Source organism: Acipenser ruthenus, chromosome 10, assembly GCF_902713425.1.
Source record: "Acipenser ruthenus chromosome 10, fAciRut3.2 maternal haplotype, whole genome shotgun sequence".
NCBI lineage: Eukaryota > Metazoa > Chordata > Actinopteri > Acipenseriformes > Acipenseridae > Acipenser > Acipenser ruthenus.
The window spans coordinates 45149476-45170478 of record NC_081198.1 but is presented as its reverse complement, the minus strand read 5'-3'; the positions used below and the strand labels follow the sequence as shown (position 1 = coordinate 45170478).

The 21003-nt window shown below is 35.4% G+C and overlaps 1 protein-coding gene across 8 annotated transcripts in view; it reads left to right on the top strand.

Annotated features, from left to right (window-relative positions):
• LOC117408938 (low-density lipoprotein receptor-related protein 1B-like) overlaps positions 1-21003 on the top strand; it is a 340463-nt gene that overhangs the window by 218472 nt on the left and 100988 nt on the right. For all 8 annotated transcript variants that reach the window (XM_034014443.3, XM_034014419.3, XM_059032361.1 and 5 more), the window contains exons 31-37: positions 803-897; positions 2666-2815; positions 10011-10151; positions 12099-12224; positions 12351-12482; positions 17978-18112; positions 18519-18648. In XM_034014443.3, coding sequence (XP_033870334.3) covers positions 803-897; positions 2666-2815; positions 10011-10151; positions 12099-12224; positions 12351-12482; positions 17978-18112; positions 18519-18648 — 909 coding nt within the window. The remainder of the gene's footprint in view (positions 1-802; positions 898-2665; positions 2816-10010; positions 10152-12098; positions 12225-12350; positions 12483-17977; positions 18113-18518; positions 18649-21003) is intronic.

Here is a 21003-nt window from a genome sequence, read left to right as displayed (position 1 = left end):
TTATTTTTGGCAGGTATAAAACTATCCTGTCTCCCTTTCTTGTTTCTGAAGAGGTTTTTATGAATATGAATCTAAAAGTCAGCTACAAAGTACATTAATTTAAAAGGATTCAATTTTAAAATCCCAACTGTCTGTCTAGTTATGCATTTAAGAAACAACTTGTGGTCTGGGACTGCAACAGGAGACATTCTTGATATATTATGAAAACTATGGTTATGATTTATTTGAATCAGCAACCAGTAGTCACATTCTTCTTACTGCTTGAGTCAGTGCTTCTCATTGTCAATTGCTGAAACTACAGCAGATTGCTATTTTACAACCAACATTACCTAGCTGCTTTAGAATACATGATGGACATGGTAGTGCTTTAACATGACTCTGAACCCCCAGAAGTTTCCTCCTAGCTAAGTTTTTCCTCTACTCTTTTGACATTGTCATTTTTTTTAGCAGACACCCTTATCCAGGGCAACTTACAATTGTTACAAGTTATCACATTATTTTTACATAAAATTACCCATTTATACAGTTGGGTTTTTACTGGAGCAATTTAAGTAAAGTACCTTGCTCAAGGGTACAGCAGCAGTGTCCCCACCTGGGATTGAACCCACGACCCTCCGGTCAAGAGTCCAGAGCCCTAACCACTACTCCACACACTGTCATTGTTTTTATACACAAGCAATGACTTCAAAAAATGCATGTCCATTATCCTTATGGTACTTTACTAGAAGATCTGACCCATACTACCTCTATATTTCCGTTACACCTCAATTATGTATGCCTTTATTTTGCTTGTTTGTTTCAGGAAGCTTTACTGGACTGATGGGAACACAATTAACATGGCTAACATGGATGGAAGTAACAGTAAGATCCTTCACCAGAATCAGAAAGATCCAGTTGGTAAATGCAGAATTATCTCTTTGCTTTTATCTAATACATCAGGATTAATTTATTCAATTTTTAATTAATTTATCAAGAGTCACTTAAGTATGTCCATAATGGATCTCACTTAGTATAAAAGCCTATTATTAAAAAAATAGCCTAGTTCTTTTTTCTTTCTTTTTATTTTTACTTCCCTAGAACAATATGCCCCTAGTATACTGAGCGTGTCCACATGATTGGTCTCAGAAGAGTAAGATTTATCAATATTTCTAATGTGATTGTTTTTAGGGCTCTTGAGTCTATTTTTAAGTATGCACTGCAGAGTTATTTTGTAATTACTAATATATATATATATATATATATATATATATATATATATATATATATATATATATATATATATATATATATATATATATATATATATACTATATGTGGTGAAATGCATTGTTTAATTATCACTTCAACATGATGTATATTTTATGCAAAGACCATTTGGGTTTCCTTTTTTTCTGAGTACACTGTGTTTTTTTCAGCATTGTTATTTTCCTTTTTTTATACTCATTCCATGCTGAATGCCGGTTATATCAACACTTTTCCAGTCAGTGTAGTTGAAGATATTTCAAAGACAACACAGTAGATGAAATGTTGCTGCTTCTTCACAAACACAATAAATGTGTAGCCCTTCTCCTAATATCACTGTCATCATGAATCCAAATGTGGTTACAAAACTGCAATGTGAAACCAAATGCACTAGGCTCAGAAGAAAATGGGCATGATCCAGCTAAACAGACTTCAATTCACTTGCAATCAAACTATAGTTCATTACAGTACAGCATCCAAACCAGACACCTCTCCCCATTAGAATTACTATATATATATATATATATATATATATATATATATATATATATATATATATATATATACGCACATTTTTCTGGCCAAAAGCATCTAGTTTGTTATAAATTACTTATATACCAGTACATGAGGGTTATTAAATCCCCTTCGCTATGACCTCCCCATTCCTCACACCAAACAAAATCAGTCATCACATCAAATAGACGAGGAGGCCTCATTAATAAGTAGCCTGCCTGCCAGCATCACGACAGGAGCACATGGTCTATTGACGGAAGCCCATGAACGCTGGTTGCAGATGGTCAACACACTGGCACATTGCTGTGTGAAGCCCTTGATCCTGTTAAGGACACTCGTTTATTTTTCCTGTCCTGTCATTCAGCACATATATATATATATAAGATTTATAAAGACGTTCTTTCAGAAACTGTCATGTGAACGCAAGGTCAAACTTCCTGTTACCGAATTGTGCCAGCAATATTTTATTTGTGTCGTCTTTATCTTTTTTGACATTTTATCCATATATGTTGGGGAACAAAAACGTCAGTCTGCAATAATACAACAATTATTATCAAAAGTATACCATAGTCTGTATACAATATACTACAATATATTCCCGTATTGATTACTGGTTCAACCTAATCAAAATCAAATGGGAGATGCCCTAAAAAAAAACTCACTTTAAACTGTGACTAAAGGGATCTGGTTATAAATATAAAGTAAAAACACATTTTAAAAAATGCCATCCTACAACAAAAAAAATATTGTTGGTTTATAATAGCATTAATGTTCTCTGTAGTTATTGACTGTAGGTAAATGATCTGCATTACATCAGTGCTGTCAGTTATCTAGCAGGTAAACACTGCTGCAAATTAAATTACGCATGTGAATGTTTTAAAAATGTGAATGTTATATTACTTTATTGCAGGTCTGTCGATAGACTATGCAGCAAACATGCTGTATTGGATCAGTTCAGGAAACAGAACCATAAATAGATGTAACTTGGATGGCAGTAATTTAGAGATTATGGAGTCCATGAAGAAAGAATTAACTAAAGCTACAGCGCTGGCTGTTATGGGTGAGTGCTATATTACTAAAGCTGATAGTACCTATTGATTGTGAAAGTGACAAGATTAACTATTGCCTTGAATGAGGCTTATTTGCCATTAGAGGAGCAAGTAAATTTATATTAAGACATATTTGTAAAATGACATTGTCAGGATATAACATGTATTGAATGAAACATTCCAGATTATTGTTGTTTTTAGCAATATATTGTATCCTACAGTATGTGTTGTTGATATCAAAAGTAGGAAATCAAAAGGATGGACGTGTAAGAATGTGTTCCTTGATGCTAAACACCAGATAGATTGGAATTACTATTCCATGTGGATCAGTTCAACTCTGTAACAGCAGTCCTTCAAATGTTGCAGCTTTTTATTTTTATTTGGAATGGTTTACTTGTTGAATTTAGCTTAATGACTTGCTATAAGTGTCCTATCGCATGCTGTGATGTCCTTGTGAGGAAGCGGGCCTGTCGATAGTAGGAAGGAGAGATAAGAGGCCCAGGGCTTGATTTTCCAAAGAGATATGAATGTACTAATATGCATGAAAAGCCAGTAAATGGGTCAGTAAGTAATACTGAGAGAGGTAAAAGTATTAACAGAAATAGATGGATAAGGTATAGGGGTAATAAAGAAGTAAACATTCTAAAATGGATTTTAAAGGGGCTTTAACCCTGCAGTCCATTTATTAATTGCGTGTCAGGCACGCCAGGTCTAATTAATTTTCACACGCGCAGTTAATTTTATACGCGCTGTTTAAAAGTATTTTTTTTCACAGTCAAACGGGTTTAAATGGCCCTGCATATCAACAAAGCACTCACTAGGCATCTCCAGCCCCGCCCCACCCTTTCGTTTGCTATAGCGTTCACCTATGTAAGAAATAAATAATAATAATAATAATAGTCGTACATACCGATCGATCATCTCCGGATCACTCGTTTTATCACCAAACTCCTCAATAATGCGATCCAAGTCATTATTTTATTACTATAACATCTGAAAAAAGCTCTGCAAATGTCCATGATAGTCTCTGTGCGCTGACGCACTCAGCCAGCTTGTTTACTATGACCGCCCCATTATCTGATACCTGATACCATGTATGACTATTCATGAGATACGCCTTTTTTTTTTTTTTTTTTTTTTCGACTTGTCTCGGCTCCTGTCGCTCCCACTCGGCAATTGAATGGTTTTCTCAGCTTTTTCCGGAGAAAAAACGACTAAACACCCGTTTATTGCGTTGCTATAATGATGTTGGACCCAGTCCGACAAAGGACCTGTGAGGAATAATTGCAATGTCAGACCCAGTCCGACAATGGACCGCAAAGGGTTAAATATTCTTAAATAGTCTTCTTTGACTATTCATTATTAACACTATAGTATAGGATGCTGTGTAAGATACAAGCTGATCTCCACCACTCAAGGTCAGTTTGTATCATACAGCACCCTATGCACAACATATCCTAACTAATTTCATCAAAGCAATAGCTGTGGCCTCAAAGCATGTCAGGGGCAATTTTGTCATTAGGTTGGTTAATGACAGGAAATAATGCATTAAAGGGATGGAAAGAATCTCCTGCTGTAAATGCAGAAATGTGGGTTGAAATTCAGTAACATTTAATCATAAAAAAGCTCTCAGACTGTGTCACATATATTAAATGTGAACTTGTATGTAAATTGACAGAAAGACTAATGCCTTTCACTCAAAGAAGTAGCCAGCTTCCGCAAAATCACACAATGATGTATTTTCCAAGAAAGATCTATCACAATTAACATGGTTTGGTTTGTAAAGGAAATATTGGAGTGGCCATATAGTTTATATTTATTTTTGCTCCTGAGGCAAATATTATTTAAAAAAATGCATTAACAGTTTATGGTTTATTGTAAAACAAACTCAAAGGGATGCATTTTTTATTGCCAGTTTATACAGAAGATGGCAATAACAAGTTGATATTTCAGTCATTTTTTAAAATTTTTTATACAAGGAACATTTAACCTGAAACAGACTAACTGCTGGTTTACAACAGCTGGGGTTGATCAGGTGTGTCAGCCTAATAAACAGGTGTATACATGTATGTAACCTCGCACTAACCAGCTCATATCTCAACCACTATTCAAAAGTGCTAAGTTAATTTGGCTTTTGCATGCACAGTCACTCCTCAGATGCATTACCTTATTATCACTGCATACGCCAGTATCCTACTGACTATCGGCTCTCCCACCTCCCTGGTACTATATTATTTTTGGGTAGCTGTCTACTCCATATCTTATAGCTCTGTGCACTCTTCACCTGAACTTGCTTGTTGGTTTACCAGTTTACATACATTCCCTAAAGATAGTTTTGAGCTTCAATGTCATATAAAGACCTTTTTTTTTTAATTAACACATTTATACAGGGACTGTCTAAGGATTGCGATTTATACAGTTCCTAAAATATTGCAATGAATTTTTTTTTTTTTTTTTTTAAGACTTTAGGTGTTGGTGTTACATTTCTTACATCATGGCACTTTGGTTCCATAGTGGTGGATTTTTTTTTTTTTTGTACATCGTTATTTATAGTATGTGTCATTATAAATACATTTTTTAACTTAGCGTCTTAAAACGAATAGGCTCTGTTAGAAATGTCATAAATCTTTGAGACTTTTGCATTGTGAGCATTTTGCATGTATTTGCTGAATTGGGTCTTTCAGTTTAATCAAAACCACATGTTTTGAAAAAAAGTACTTTTAACAGTACTTACATTTTTTAAGTGCACGTTTTTCAATTTTGCATATGTACTATACAGATTGTTTCACAGTTACAATCCAGAAACTCATACTCAGGTCTTATTGCAAGACACAAATACTAGAGTTTATTCATACAGGGTACAATGACAAACGATGCATTGGAGCGTTGCGTGGTGCTCACTGGGAATCCAACACAAACGTATATGCCATTAGAATGCTGGAAGAAAATACTGCAGTTTTATTTTATATTGAATATGTATTATGTGTTTAAAAAACAGGGGAAATACATACATACACATTAGCTTCTGACATAATATACAAGGATACTGTGTTTAGTTCAGTTTGGTGTATAGTTACTTTGCTTTTTTCTTTTTCTTATCAACTTTGAACATTTTAGCCTTTATGACTTCCATGTATGTTGTTTGTTGAACAAGTTAAACTCTTTCTGCACAAAATACCTATACAGAAAATCTACCATTGGCAAAATAATTAAATAGTTTCAGTGCCTAAAACAAAACATTAAGTAGTACACTTATATTAGTATGCCACTGCCTACTGCAGTATATGTGCTATAAATAGACTGAATATACAGAGAGAGAGAGAGAAATAGTCAGTATTTTCTGACTTCCGAAAAAGATTGATACCAAGTTACTTTATACCTATTAGGTTTGCAGCGTTATGGTTTTTTTCATACAGATCTTAGTCAACCTCATTTATGATTCATCCTAGAAATTGTGACAACGAGACCTGGGTGAATGTTACATTTTGCCCTTGAGCTACGCTATAAACCTGCACAGTCTGTCAGACAGACAGCATATGGCTTAGCAGGAATGGCATACCTGCAGAGAAGACTTGATATGAGAAGATGATGAGTATTTTCCAGGGAGTTGATGATTTCTTACTTAAACCACACAGTTTTTTTTTTGTTTTTTTTTAATGCATTGCTAGTGGGGAATCGTAAGACTTGATTTACTAAGGTTTATGGTAATTCTTGCTAAATATAGTAAAAGATTGGATGAGCTTCTGAAACAATAGGCCATTATTGCCCATTTGCATGATAATTTTTTTTTTTTTTAGATCAAGACACATTTGAGCAGCGTGTCCCACACTAAGTATATAGTTGTCATCCTCAAGTACCTGCATAACCATAAATGAAACCTTATGGCCAATCGAAAGTAGACGTTAAGCCATAGTAGAGATCTCAGAAGAATAATATGTGATGGAAATAAAGCAATTTAATGTTGCATTAAAATTGACGTTTCCCACTGCACAGCGTTTCCACATGCTAATTACCCACTTAAATTGATAACTGTACAACTGCAGTGCATACTGAAGCTCATTTTCAGGAGCAAGATTTTAATTAGTGGTTGAAACAGGCTCATTATCGGGGATGCATTCTATCCATTTAATAACATCAGCATGGCCTGCATATTTTGTAATGTTATTTCAAGACATGAACTTGCACTATTGGAGTTAGCAATTTAATGAGCTGTGACTTTAAAGGATAAAGAAACCGGATTTCCTATGATAATGATAATCCCACGCGTCAAGTAGAGATAGCATAACCAAAACTACCTTTAGGGAATGTAAACCAACCAGAATGCCAAAAAGGTCCGGTTTATGATAAATAGATCACACATAATGTATATTACACAGTCTTCCAGGGATCATAAGTTGAACATATTATTACCACAGCACCACTTTCACCTCACATATATACCATTGCTGGAATCTACCTACTAATTCAACAGTTTTATTTGATTTTCTAATTTAATGACATACCCTTTGATTGTAATACAATCATCTTTACAATCATTGCATCCGTCTGCCAATTAAGCCATGTACCAGCACACTTATCTTCCAACAAGGGATATGGCACATAATCTTCTTAACAATATCACTCTTTCATGTTCTAGTAATCATTCAGTCAAATATTCCATTTTAGAGAATATGCAATATGAACTTAAATTTAATTTAGGAGGAAGAGGGAAATAGCAGTATTAAAGCGAGAAGGATTTTAATATATATTTTTTAAGACAGTCCATTGTGCCATAAGACGATCTCACATCTACTTGTTTACATGTCTTTGTATGTGCATGGAATCAAGCATTGCTTAGGTTGTGCACTGAAAAAAAAAGTAAGTGCCCTCCCCAAATAGAAACATGTTTACCATAGCCTTATTATTGAAAGAATCAAATATCACAACATAGTTTAGGGTTTAACTGAGGATGCATTTCCAGGAATATTGAAATGTATTAATTATGGAAGTGGCAACTGCCTTCCCTCGTTGGATGGTTTATGTTGTAGCAAATAATCACAGGTGAGATTCATTGGGGAAATGCATAATTTCTGAAAAGGGGATTATTCAGTGTCACCCACCACTGTAAAGTCATTTATTAAGGGTTCACATGGCCTGATGTAAAACTGGCATGATCCGAAGAAATGCATGTTCTGGTAAGGCTAGGTAATTTAAAATGAAATAAAAAATATATAGAGATAAGTACCATGGTTCAACTGGAACGATAAACAATCAGTGACAGTGTATAGCATCTCCCTATACATAAAATACTGCTTACTGACACATTGAGCCATTTGTACACAGGTACAAAGTAGTGGTAGAGAAGGCAGAATCAGTGCTGTGCTTGGCAGATTTAAAACCCTACCGACATCAATTATAAGCATGGAGTAGTTGTAAGAATCCAAAGAAATACTGTTTGTTGAAAAGTCGGTCTTATTTTATGATAAATGGCCAATGGTCCCAGGAAAAAAAAAAAAGCTGTTCATCTTTTTTTTCTTCTTTCCTCATTTAGTTGCAGCCTGTATTTAATAGGCTTGTGTTCAGTACTGTTGCCTGCAAGATGTATTTTGTTGTAAGGTCAATCGATTTTTTTTTTCCACAGCATCAATGTGACTGGTGATTTAATACAATTGTATGCTAGTAATAGTATTAGAGACATAATGTGGTGCTTTCTTCACCTGTATTGTTGGGGATAATTAGAGAAGCTAATTTACCCCCTCATGAGCTGGAAATATCCTCTCTCCATGACCAGGTATATATTTATTTTTAAATGGCGTTTTCATAAGTATATTATAATGCAGCAGGGGACTCTTGCTGTGTGACAGTATGATTAAATATCTCTTCACATGCACATGCACACTTTGTCATGTAGGAAATATGAGTAATTCAAACATGTACATATTCAAAAATGTAATTCACTGGGATAGCTGTTACGCGTTGGTAATTGGGTGCTTTTTAAATGTTGTCAGTTTTTTCAATATCATGATTTCTAGGGGGAATTGTACAGGCGGTATTTTTTTCACATTGTAAGCTCTTGAAATAACATATCATTGTGATAAATGAAACTGTATGTTCTTTAAATCTCAAAATGAAAGCACATTCTTCATTTTCAGTTAATATTAATACATAATCAACCTCTGAACCCCCAAATTCCTTGTATAGGAAATAAAGACCACAGATCTTAAATAATTAATACATCATTTCCTGTTTTTAATCTATTTCTTGGCTTTCTCTAGATATATTTATTATTGAGAATACCATTATTTTTTCTTTTAAATATTATAGAAATAGGATTCTGGAATGGTTTGCTGGGTCAATTGATTAAAAATCAACTAGAAAGGTACATATAATTTCAGCTTGAGTGGTACATATATTTATAATTAAGTTTGCTGTCTGCTCTGCCCTGAAACTAAAATTGACACTCCTAGACCATCTGTCAGATGCTGCAGCGGAATTACTCACAACCTTACCTGAGCTGTAACCGATCCATGGGTCTACAAAAAGTCATCCCCTACTAGTTTGAAACTGATGTGCTCGCTGCCTCGCTGCCCATATAGATACTGTTGTAGTGGCTCACACCACCAGGATCACAGTTCCTTGAATGCTGCACATGAATGAAATCCCTACCTTTGACAGATCTATTTCAGTTCCCAAAGGGTGCAGACTCTCGAGACCTCGTCAAAACATCCACTCTGTTATTAGACCCAGTTCCCCTGCCCCTGCAATAATACATGAATATGCTACTCATGTTTTATTTTTATTTTTTTTACCTCACTCTACAAGTGGAAGCAATAGGGCATGATTAGGGGGTAAGGGGAGATGGAGAAGTCAAACCTGTGTTGAATTTAGGGGGAATTTGGAAGTGAACCCATATGAAACTTGACTTGTTTCTCCCTGTTTTCTGTTTAAACTTTATAATGAATGATTGATTAACTAATTATTATGAATACTGAATTAATCCTGTATGTATGTACTTTATTTAATCTATAATGTTCCATTAGGTAGTTGTTCTCCCAATCAAACAAACAAACAAACAAACAAACAAAAATAAAGCTGACAACCTTCTTTGGAGGCAGTCAAGTAATAGAATGAACAGTTGATAGTATTGACTTAATAACTTATTATAATGAACATGACTGCTGACATTTATTTTTACTAGACCCCTAAATGCGTTATGTTCTTTTTCAGGTGACAAACTTTGGTGGGCAGATGAAAATTCAGCTCAGTTTGGCACTGTAAACAAGAAAGATGGGAGAAACCCAGCTGTATTGCGGAATAAAACTGCAGGGGTGGTCCACATTAAAGTTTATGACAAAGATGGGCAAAAAGGTAACATCAAGAGTCTTCAGTCAGTTATATTCGTGGAACACCTTTTAATCCATACAGTATGTTTCATAAGATTAAATACAGTGGATTTTTGGCCCTCAGTGTTGAAATATTGGCAGAATCATCTATATTAGTGACAGGTCCATTAACAGTATTGCTGCAAATACCTTAAATGTTCCATTAGTATAAAAAATGGCAATTAAGAAGTCTTTAAGGTAGATCGTTTTACTACCACTCCAAACTTCCTTAGACCAATTAGCCACTTCATTTATCTCTCTGACACCGACCACAGGGGAGTTGAGAGATATCTCATTAGTCTACTTCAAATTAGCCCAGGAGGGGCTTCTGACTAGGCATCTGAGGGCCACAAGGAACACAAAAGCTTGAGTGCCTGCTGTTGTTAACATGCATAATATCATCTCACTTGCTAGGACGTGTATGTAAAATGTTGAACAAACCATTCAACTGTGTACTTAAACACAGTTCTACAGCTCAAAATTATACCAGATCATTTAGGTTGATTTAAGAGGCTTGATCTTGTCCACTGACTTAAAGATAAACACCCACACAGATAGGCCTGAAGGTGACTTTCATTCCATTGCGGTTTTTTCCTCAAAATATACAAATCAGAAACAGCACTTAAGGGAATCGCTTATACATAATAATAATAATAATAATAATAATAATAATAATAATAATAATAATAATAATAATAATAATACATCCATAGTCAGAAATTAATTTTAAAACCTATATAAATATAATCTGAAGGCCTTGATTTGTTAACTTTGGCTATATTAGTATAATAGAAAAAAAAGCATAATATTAAAAAGCACAGGTTACATTTTACAGTAACACAATAATTATACATATTAAGCGTCATATTCCAGTTAAGGGCAATGCAACAACAAAAATGTGACTGAACTAGGATTATAAAAAGTAAATCCGTTGCATCTCTTTATGAACGGTATATGTATGTGTGTTGGCCCTGGTCCTTAATAACTGATGGTTACAGCAGTGCAATCTGGTGACATTGTTTTTAAATGAAATGTACTTCATTAAGTCAATGACAAAGCAGATTTCTGAAACATTTCTATTTAGTTTCTCTTTGTCTTTAATTGGCATCTCAAAGGTGACTCAAGCTTTAGTAGTTTTAATGTGCCCTTTATAATTTACCGGTCTTTATAAATGTAATTTATAATTTAATTAAAAAGACTATTTAACAGCTTTTACAAAATAATTAATCTGTGTATACCTGGGAGGGATTGCAGAAGTGAATCATTTTGCATTTATTTTCATTGTACTTTATTCTAGGCAGGAGAATAGGTAACACTTTACATGAACTGTCTGTAATTTATTGTGTATGTACATATTAGTTACAGTAAATACCGTACATGTGTACTTACACATAATTACAATGTTATTATGCATAGTTGCAATGTACTTAACGTGTACATTGTTTGCACGATATATGTAAGTACACAGTTGTATCAGAAAAGCGTTAGGGAAATACACAGTAATTAGAGACACTTGATGTAAAGTTTGGCCAGAGAATGAATACCAGAATTATTTACAATCAACATTTTTTTTTATTGTGAATCATTCTACACAAACTAAGAAAATAACACCTGATCACAAATTACAGTGTAAAACATGTCGCATTCAATGATTGAGTTCCAGCCCCCACTAATAAACATGTAAAAAAAGCATAGTAGTGTGCTTAGAAGCTTTTTATTCATTTTATGATACAATTCTGAAGAATGTGCAGGCAGTAATTATACTGTAGATTATTAACAAAAAGACACAATCATTATACACACTTACATTTTATTTTATTACTTCTATTTTCTTAAGCATCTGACAGAAAATAGGGGGTTAAGGGGATTTAACTGTTATTTAAGTTGTTTTTTTCTGTTAATGTGAGCACATCCACCTTCTTTCCATTTTCAGGTAGAAATCCTTGCCAGCTGAACAATGGCGGCTGCTCTCAACTCTGCTTGCCTACATCTGCGAACACCAGAACCTGCTCATGTACGGTGGGATATGACTTGCGAAATGACCGCATGTCTTGTGAAGGTAGAGAAAAAACGATTTGAAGCTGAAAATTAAAATGTGATAATCAAAATTGAGTTTATGTTTAATATCATGCATTTTTATATGCATTTAAAGTATACACAGGTTTTCTATTTGTTTTGTAACAAGGTATTGGGTCCTTCCTTATGTACTCTATTCATGAAGGAATCAGAGGGATCTCTTTGGACCCCAGCGACAGTACAGAAACTTTGATGCCAATAACAGGAACATTATTTGCTGTAGGAGTGGATTTTCATGCAGGTAACTTAAGTAACATTTTTACAGTGTTTGTTTTATGGGTGGTCAGCATGTTTTTTATGATTGTCATAACAGCCTTTTCTGAAAACACTTCTCCTTGGCAGGTCCTTTTCTCTGTAAATGGAGAGCCATGGTTTTCGCGACATGATTTAACAGATTTCAGCAAGCTAAGCTCCAAGATTAAGTGCATGCATATAACCAGCGTAGTGCTGACCAGAAAAGCATTCTTAAAAATAACAGTTAATATGGTATATGTAAAGTATACAGTGTTTACATGCTATCGGGGATCTTTCAAAGTACTGACCTCTGTTATTTATACAGTATTCTTGGTTAGGAAATATATGTTTGAGATTGGAGAGTGTGGAACAACGCAAGATTGGCTGGCAAGACCTATGGTCAATGGAACAGAGCAGGATCAGTTTCCTCATCAGGTCAGGATATGATGTTCTCCCATCACCACAGAACCTAAACCTCTGGGTAGGAGAGGATCCCTCATGTCCTTTGTGCTCATCACCTGCAACATTAAGGCACATTTTGACAGGATGTAAGGTGGCTCTTAGCCAAGGACGGTTTACTTGGCGCCATGACCAGGTGCTGCGTTGTTTGGCCTTAGCATTGGAAGATAAGTGTAACATGACCAATAAGTTGCCACCTGTTCCATCAAAACATTACACACAAAAGACAACATTCCTCCACCCAGGAGAGCAACCACCAAGAAAAGGTGTTAAAACCAATCCTCGCCCAGGACAACTGGAAGCTGCTAGAGACTGGAAAATGCTGGCAGATGTTGGTCAACAGCTTATTTTTCCACCTGAGATTGCCACCACTAACCTTCGACCAGATATTGTCTTGTGGTCTGGATCAGCACGCCTTGTTCACCTGGTAGAGTTAACAGTGCCATGGGAGGATGCTGTAGATGAGGCGTATGAGTGGAAGAAACTGCGGTATGCTCAACTAGCCACTGAAGCGGAACAGCGAGGATGGAGAGTCCGGGTTTACCCAGTGGAGGTGGGTTGTCGAGGATTTGTGGCACACTCTACAACCCGGTTTCTCAGAGACGTTGGATTCAGTGGCCAAGAGTTGCGTCGCACAGTGAAGAACTTATCTGAAGCAGCAGAGAGGAGCAGCAACTGGCTGTGGTTGAGACGGAAAGATTCTGGCTGGGGATCTCAAGCACAATAAAAAGGACGCCAGAATCGCTGTCGAGCCGTCTTGAGGTGTCGTGGGCTAGTCGACGAAACACCGAGGATGGAAGGTGCCCACTTGAAGACCCCAGAGATGTACCCTACTTAGCTCAATCCAGACGGTTGTCATGCTGATGCGCTGGGAAGACCGCACTGTTGTTGATCCCCGGAGCCAGCATCGCAGCCGTTGTGTGTGCTGATGCGCTAGGGAGGCAATAAGCTGATCCCTGGAGCCAGCATTACACATTAGACATCAACACCAGACAGAAGGATATCTACATCATCATATGGAAAGAAGCGCAAATGGATGGAGACACATATGGATCACATTAGTTTACTGTAAAGCTACGTCTTAGTTGGTACTTATCTTGGCGAGAGCCGAGTTCAAATCAGCATGAAGTTTTAACATCTACTCTCGTGTAATGGAAATCAAATCACCTAATGCATTGGTCTGCTCACTGGGTGAACTAATTTCTGCCTTTTTCCATTGTGTTCTTCTTGAGCCATATGCTAAAAAATTTTATTAGCAGGGAAAAGGTGAATTTGTGTTGCCTTTGCAAAACCGGAATTGTTCTGTAAAAACATACATAATAAATTAAATGACTAAACAATCAAACAACTCCCACACACACATAGTATGTCCCACACACACATAGTCTGTCCCACACACACATAGTCTGTCCCACACACACATAGTATCCCACACACATAGTAAATCCCACGGACACAGTATATCCCACACACACACAGTCTGTCCTACACACACAGTCTGTCCCACACACACATAGTATCCCACACACATAGTATATCCCTCACACATACTGTAGGTTCCTACATTTGGTTCCTGAATTCACATTAATTGATGATAACTGAGGACTGTCATGAAGATGACCTTAGTGAATCATCTTTATAGTCATATGCTGTAAGCGTGCCTTTTTTGAGAGTTCAGTGGAGAATTGACAGAGTGGATCCCACACAGTATTATATAAACCGTTTATTCATCCACCAAATATCATTTCCAGGCACTCTTGTAAATCAGGGCTACCTCTTTTATTGCAGACAGTCAGTCAGATGCTTCCTCTAATGACAGACATGATTGGAAACCAATCACTGAGGTAATGCCTGCTAATCAGGGTTATCTTGCTAATTAACCACATGAGCCTCTGTTAATTTTTTGGGGAAAATAAATCTTCACCCTTGATTTCAGTCAAATGACGTGCCAAATTCAATGCCTGGTACCTGTCTTTGCTTTAATGATTAAGGATGATGTGTGAATCTAATGAACCAGAAGGACTGTGTGTTGTTTTTTTTTTTGGTCAGAGTTGTTTATCGTCTGATGTATATAATACTTGCATGTATCTATTGTCAACCATCACTGTCCGTCTTTTATTTTTTGTTGTACATCAGTGAAGCTGCCAACATCTGGTGAGCAATAAATAGATGTACTTTGAATAGTACATTTAGTACGTCTATTCAGAACTGACTGAAATCTCTAAAAGAAAAGACTGATAGCCCTGTTAAATACACAGCTTCAGTGTTTTTGTTGTGTCATAATTCTTTTTGTTCTTTATCATCACTGTTGACTAATGCTGATTTAAAACATTAAACAAATCTGTTATCCCTTTTTAGAATTCACTCACATGCTATGTCCTCAACCCAGATGATGCAAACTAAAATATGAATGAACTGTAAAGCTATGCAGTCAGTATGGGTGTATGAATGTAAAAGACTTAATGGTAATGAGTTCCATTACATGCACTCTACAAATAAACATGCAGCCTTTCGTTTTGTTTCCATATTGAACAAGAGGAATAGTATTCCTAATCTATGATTCAATGCATATTGCATATGTACTTAAACTATGATCTCCTTGACTTCACTTTCATTTAACACTTCTGATCTCTTCTGCTTCTGCTTCAGTTACCAGTGATATTGGAAAAGTGTCTCCATAACTAATGCCCTTTTAAATGATACAGGATGGTGTCAAAGCATAGGAAAGAAATAGACTTTTATAAGATTATTTTCCTTTACAATTTTATATCTTATATTTTTCTTATGTAATTCGTTTTAATTATTTTTTCTTTTATTTCTTCTTCTTCGTCTTCAATACGCAGCCTATGATCTATTCAGAAACAATGGCATTCACTGTTACATTGCTTGAGTGAGGAGGTCTGATTGAATTGCAGTGACTATGTAAATGGCTATCAGCAGTTCGCATAATTAAGCTTTATTATTTTGGCCACTTGAAATACAACGTACCTATGTACGCAATACAGTATGGCTTGTTTAAAATATAACATGGATAAATCTGGAGAGGAATTAAGAAAACATACATCTAAAGAGCAAAAAGGCAGCAGTGTGGAGTAGTGGTTAGGGCTCTGGACTCTTGACCGGAGGGTCGTGGGTTCAATCCCCGGTGGGGACACTGCTGCTGTACCCTTGAGCAAGGTACTTTACCTAGATTGCTCCAGTAAAAACCCAGCTGTATAAATGGGCAATTGTATGTAAAAATAATGTGATAACTGTATAATGTGAAATAATGTATAATGTGATATCTTGTAACAATTGTATGTCGCCCTGGATAAGGGCGTCTGCTAAGAAATGAATAATAATAATAATAATAATAAACAGAATAAACGTGTGATGGAAAAAGACAATTACGGATTCTGTATCATACATCTTTGATGCGTGCGATTTAAATGTAATTCGTCTTCTATAAAACACTATATGGTAGAATATGCAGTGAAACTAAAATAGTAATATTTGGTGTATTTAGTGGTAAAATGGTGGGATTAAATCTTAAACATTTATTTCCACTTGTTCTATCGTTGTTATTCTTTTTGTTAAATCTTATCCCTATAATGGCTTGGTTAGAATTAATCAAATCTCTTATGTCTTGAAGATAAAACTGAGGTAAAGTATTTATCATACAAAACAGATTTAAACCGAGTACAGTTTACTTTTTGCAGATAGTGGAAATGTTCTACAACATTAAACAGGGCTTGCACACCCTTGACATAATTAATCAGCAGTACTCTGCTCTACAGTGACAAGGATTAATGTTTCTTGTCATTGTGAATGACAACTCTTGAGTTTGCCATTAAATTAGATGATTTGTGTCAGTATTTACTCACTGACCTTATGTGAAGTGGAGGTCTCCAGTGGCTTGCTTATAGAACCGCACACACAATCATTATCAAGGCTTTTATTGGTAATGTAAATACATTATAGTAGTCCTTGATATTTGCTTCAAAATGTCACAATGTGTTTTGTGCGGAAGGGTAATTCTCAACCAGATTATTACTGCTGAAATTCAGGACGGAGCTGCACTTCAGTAGTTCAAACAAAACTGCCACTAATACATGTTTTACAATAACTTTTAAAATGTCTGAAATAATTAAACATTTCCTTTTGTTGTTTTGATTTTGACTTGAGAACGGATTTAGTCCAGAAATGCCAGCTACTGATCTGCCTGCGTATAACTTATCAGAATTGCCTATAATGGTAGGAAACACCAGATATCTAAAAAGATGGTTGCGAAAGGCCATGAACAGGGTTTGAAAGGAATCGATTAAATTTAGAAAATATACACATTGTATTGCTATTGATCTCTCTCTCTCTCTCTCTCTCTCTCTCTCTCTCTCTCTCTCTCTCTCTCTCTCTCTCTCTCTCTCTCTCTCTCTCTCTCTCTCTCTCTCTCTCTCTCTCTCTCTCTCTCTCTCTCTCTCTCTATATATATATATATATATATATATATATATATATATATATATATATAATGTTACCAAAACAAACAAAAATACCAAACAATTTTAACCAGCTGTTGAACTTTTTACTGGTGCATTTGTCATGCATAATGATATGGTTCAGGGGTTTCACAAAAAACCTTAGTCAGTATTACTGCACCAGTAGTGTAAGGGCATGTTCACATTCATCTCTTTAAGCCCCAAGGAAAGGATAGATCCTCGCTGATAAATTCCACGGGCTTAAAGTGATTGTAGCTAAGAAAACAGTTCTGTACTGTGCACCTCTTTCATTATATAGGTCTCCAATGTGCAGTTTTGAAAACAAAATCAAATGTTTAAGTAAACATGTGTTTTTATATTAAACATGATTTGTTATTACATCATACCTAAATCTATGTCAAATATATAATCCAGCCACATCACATTTGACAGTGCTTTTCAGTACGTTAAGGCTGTTCAGTTCTGTGAAATGACAACATAGTTATAGTGGGGTTTGTGGGGTGCTAATGCATTTTGTTTTTTTAATTGTTTGTTATTTTTAATTTTTTTTTTTATATTTCAAATACAGAAAATGACACAATCTATTGGACAGATATGGGTTTAAACAGAATCAGTAGAGCTAAGCGAGATCAGACATGGAAGGAAGACATCATTACCAATGGTATCGGACGAGTAGAAGGGATTGCAGTTGACTGGATCAGTGGTAAGTCTTTTTCAACTGCATTTCCAGTAGGATAGAATGTAATCCTTTTACATTGGGAGTTGCAGTTTACTAGCATGCTGGTTGATCTGCTGGAAGTTCCCCATCACAGTTTCAGAAAGTTGCAAAGACATTATTTAACAATCATAATGGGCTTGTACGTGTTTGTTTTTAAGAGGAAATAAAGGATTGTCCTTAATTTCAACAAATGTTCTTACTATTCAAAGTGAACATCTTAACCACTGCACAAAAGAGCCAGCTCGTTTGCACAAGCAGTTAAAGTTTTGCCTGCAGGGGTCCGTTTCCGTAATGGCAGCCTGACTGTTTTGTATAAAGGTGCACCTTGATTTTACATTGAAATAGTGTGCAGCAGCTAAGTATGTTTTTTTTTTTAAATTCTATTTCTAAGGTAACATATATTGGACTGACCACAGCTTTAATCTCATTGAGGTTGCAAGACTCAATGGTTCGTTCCGTTCTGTGGTCTTATCTGATGGGCTTGATCAGCCAAGAGCTATTGCTGTGCATCCAGAGAAAGGGTAATGTACATTTTTATTTTCTAAAATAACTGTTTTGTGACAAACTATTTTAATCCTGAAATGCCCTTTTCTGTACCACATATTATACATTGCTTAGCCACCCCTCTATATTAGTATTTTTTTTAAATCCACCATCACACACCAGAATTTCATATGCAGTACATTGTATTGTTGGACAGGGGGAAAAAAGGGTTTTACAAGAAATGGAATCTAGTTCACATAAATAGTAATTTTTCTCATTTTAAAAATGCTTGAACATAGCAGGGTTCATACTTTTATTTCTAGCGATGATTCTGAAAATATGATAACTCACTTGTTCTGTAAAACACCAGAAACAGATTCTGTATGCATTCACATCTGCATATAATTACCTCTATAAGACCATTTAAGGGACCATCTAAAAACGTTATAGGTAGGTGGTCCTTATTTTTAGGTGGTGCTTATTAGTATTACAGCTTTTTCTTAAGTTTTCTACGGCAACACTGGTTGAGAACTTAAATTAATTACATATTTTTTCAACACTACACTGCAGGAACTGGGCTTCAATTAGATTATCAGCTTCTGTTGATTAACTGGAAATAAAATGTCTGCTTTAAAAAAAAAAAAGTTCATACTGGCACAATAACAGTTGTCATTGGCTGTAAAATTGAGTTCAGTGTCGGAACACTGAAAGAAATAAAATGCACATGTGGTACAGCAGACTTAAGGCTTCTGCTGGCCACACGATTAATGAATTGCTTCCTGGAACAGGGCTTTTCTCAGCAATGAAAAATGTTTGAATAAATAGAAATACACAGGTGTGCAGGGAAGGGTCTCTTTGCAAAATGACCTGGTGTTATAAATGAGCCATTGCTGTGAAGTGTGTTCTGCATTAGCATATCAGAATGCCAGTGAGGGGATGCATGTTTATCAGTCTGTTAAATTCTAAATCAGTGACTAAATAATAATTGAACAAAAAAAAAAAAAGATAAAATATTGTCCATTAAACAGTTTGTCCCGATTTAAATATAGCAGAATATAATAATTGTATCTTTTCACTGCAAATAAAATTATATGCTATTTATGCTGTGTGAAATTTCAGACTGCTGGAGAGTCTTAGAAAAACAGATGTCAAATCTCAATCCTACTTACAGGTGCACTGATATAATTTTTGAATGTCATTGGTAATAACGTAGTTTACTGTTTTTTTACTTAGAAAACACAAGGAATGATGCCAACAACACCATCTACAATATTGTCTTTATATTGCGGCATTTAATTTGCTTTATTTTTTTCTAAAAATCTTATATCAGTCCCTTGCCATATTTATTGATTTCACCGATCTTTATTTTGCACGATTGCTTCTAAAGAAAGATGACATTCATTAATATAGTATGAAAAGATTAATACGTTTCATTTTTTAAACTACTTATCAGCTCAAGTCAGTTAAACATTTAAAGCTCAGGTGGGTACGTGCTTTTACTCCTGCTTCTCCCTTCACTATACACCCTAATGATTCCCATCAGGCAGATACATCAATGCTATTCTCTGCAGGCAAATTAAAGAAAATACATGAGTGGTTTTGTATAATTAGTGCATTGTTTTTCAGTTCAACTGGATCATTATTATTGAATGAATATGAAAAATCTTCTTAACCTTTTAGATCATCTTACCCTTCTAATTAATTGGACATATTGTTTAATTTTCTGTTTGTTCTGCAACCATAGAATGAATAACAGTGTTAATTACTGTATTGTACATGTTTGAATCCAAATCTTAGGTATGGCTTGTGTTATAATAACCTGCCATTAATTATTCACAAAAACAATGACACTTTAGCAAGAAATTAAAAGTAAGCAATTTAATAAAACAAAGAACAACTGTGTTTAATGCACTGAGCTCCAATTCTGTTTAGGTAGAAAAGAAGATGCACTATTACCCCCCAAAACATTTAGATAGCATAGCATGGTATGGATTTATGTTCAAAATAATTGCTTCATGCAAGATTCTGGTAACTACCTCATACTTTTTTTCAGCGGCAGACTGGAATTTGAATTTGACTGAATTAACCTCATGTTTTCTCCCTTAAACTTATGCTAGCTAGACTTATCTTTTCTCAGGCACTTTAACTATACATAGTGTATACTCTGATACCTAGCAAATTATAACATATTCTTAACCTTCATTAGATCCTTTGGAGCATTTTCTTTTATCTGAGCTGGATATTTTCAATTAAAAAGCCTTTGTGTTTTTAACTCTGTGGCTTACGTAATGTGTTTTCAGCTTCAAAATAAAAATGAGTAAAAATGAGTGGTGAGCCGAGGACACCCTGGTCGACATAAGTCCCCCGTCCCCCCCCCCCCCCCCCTCCGGGCA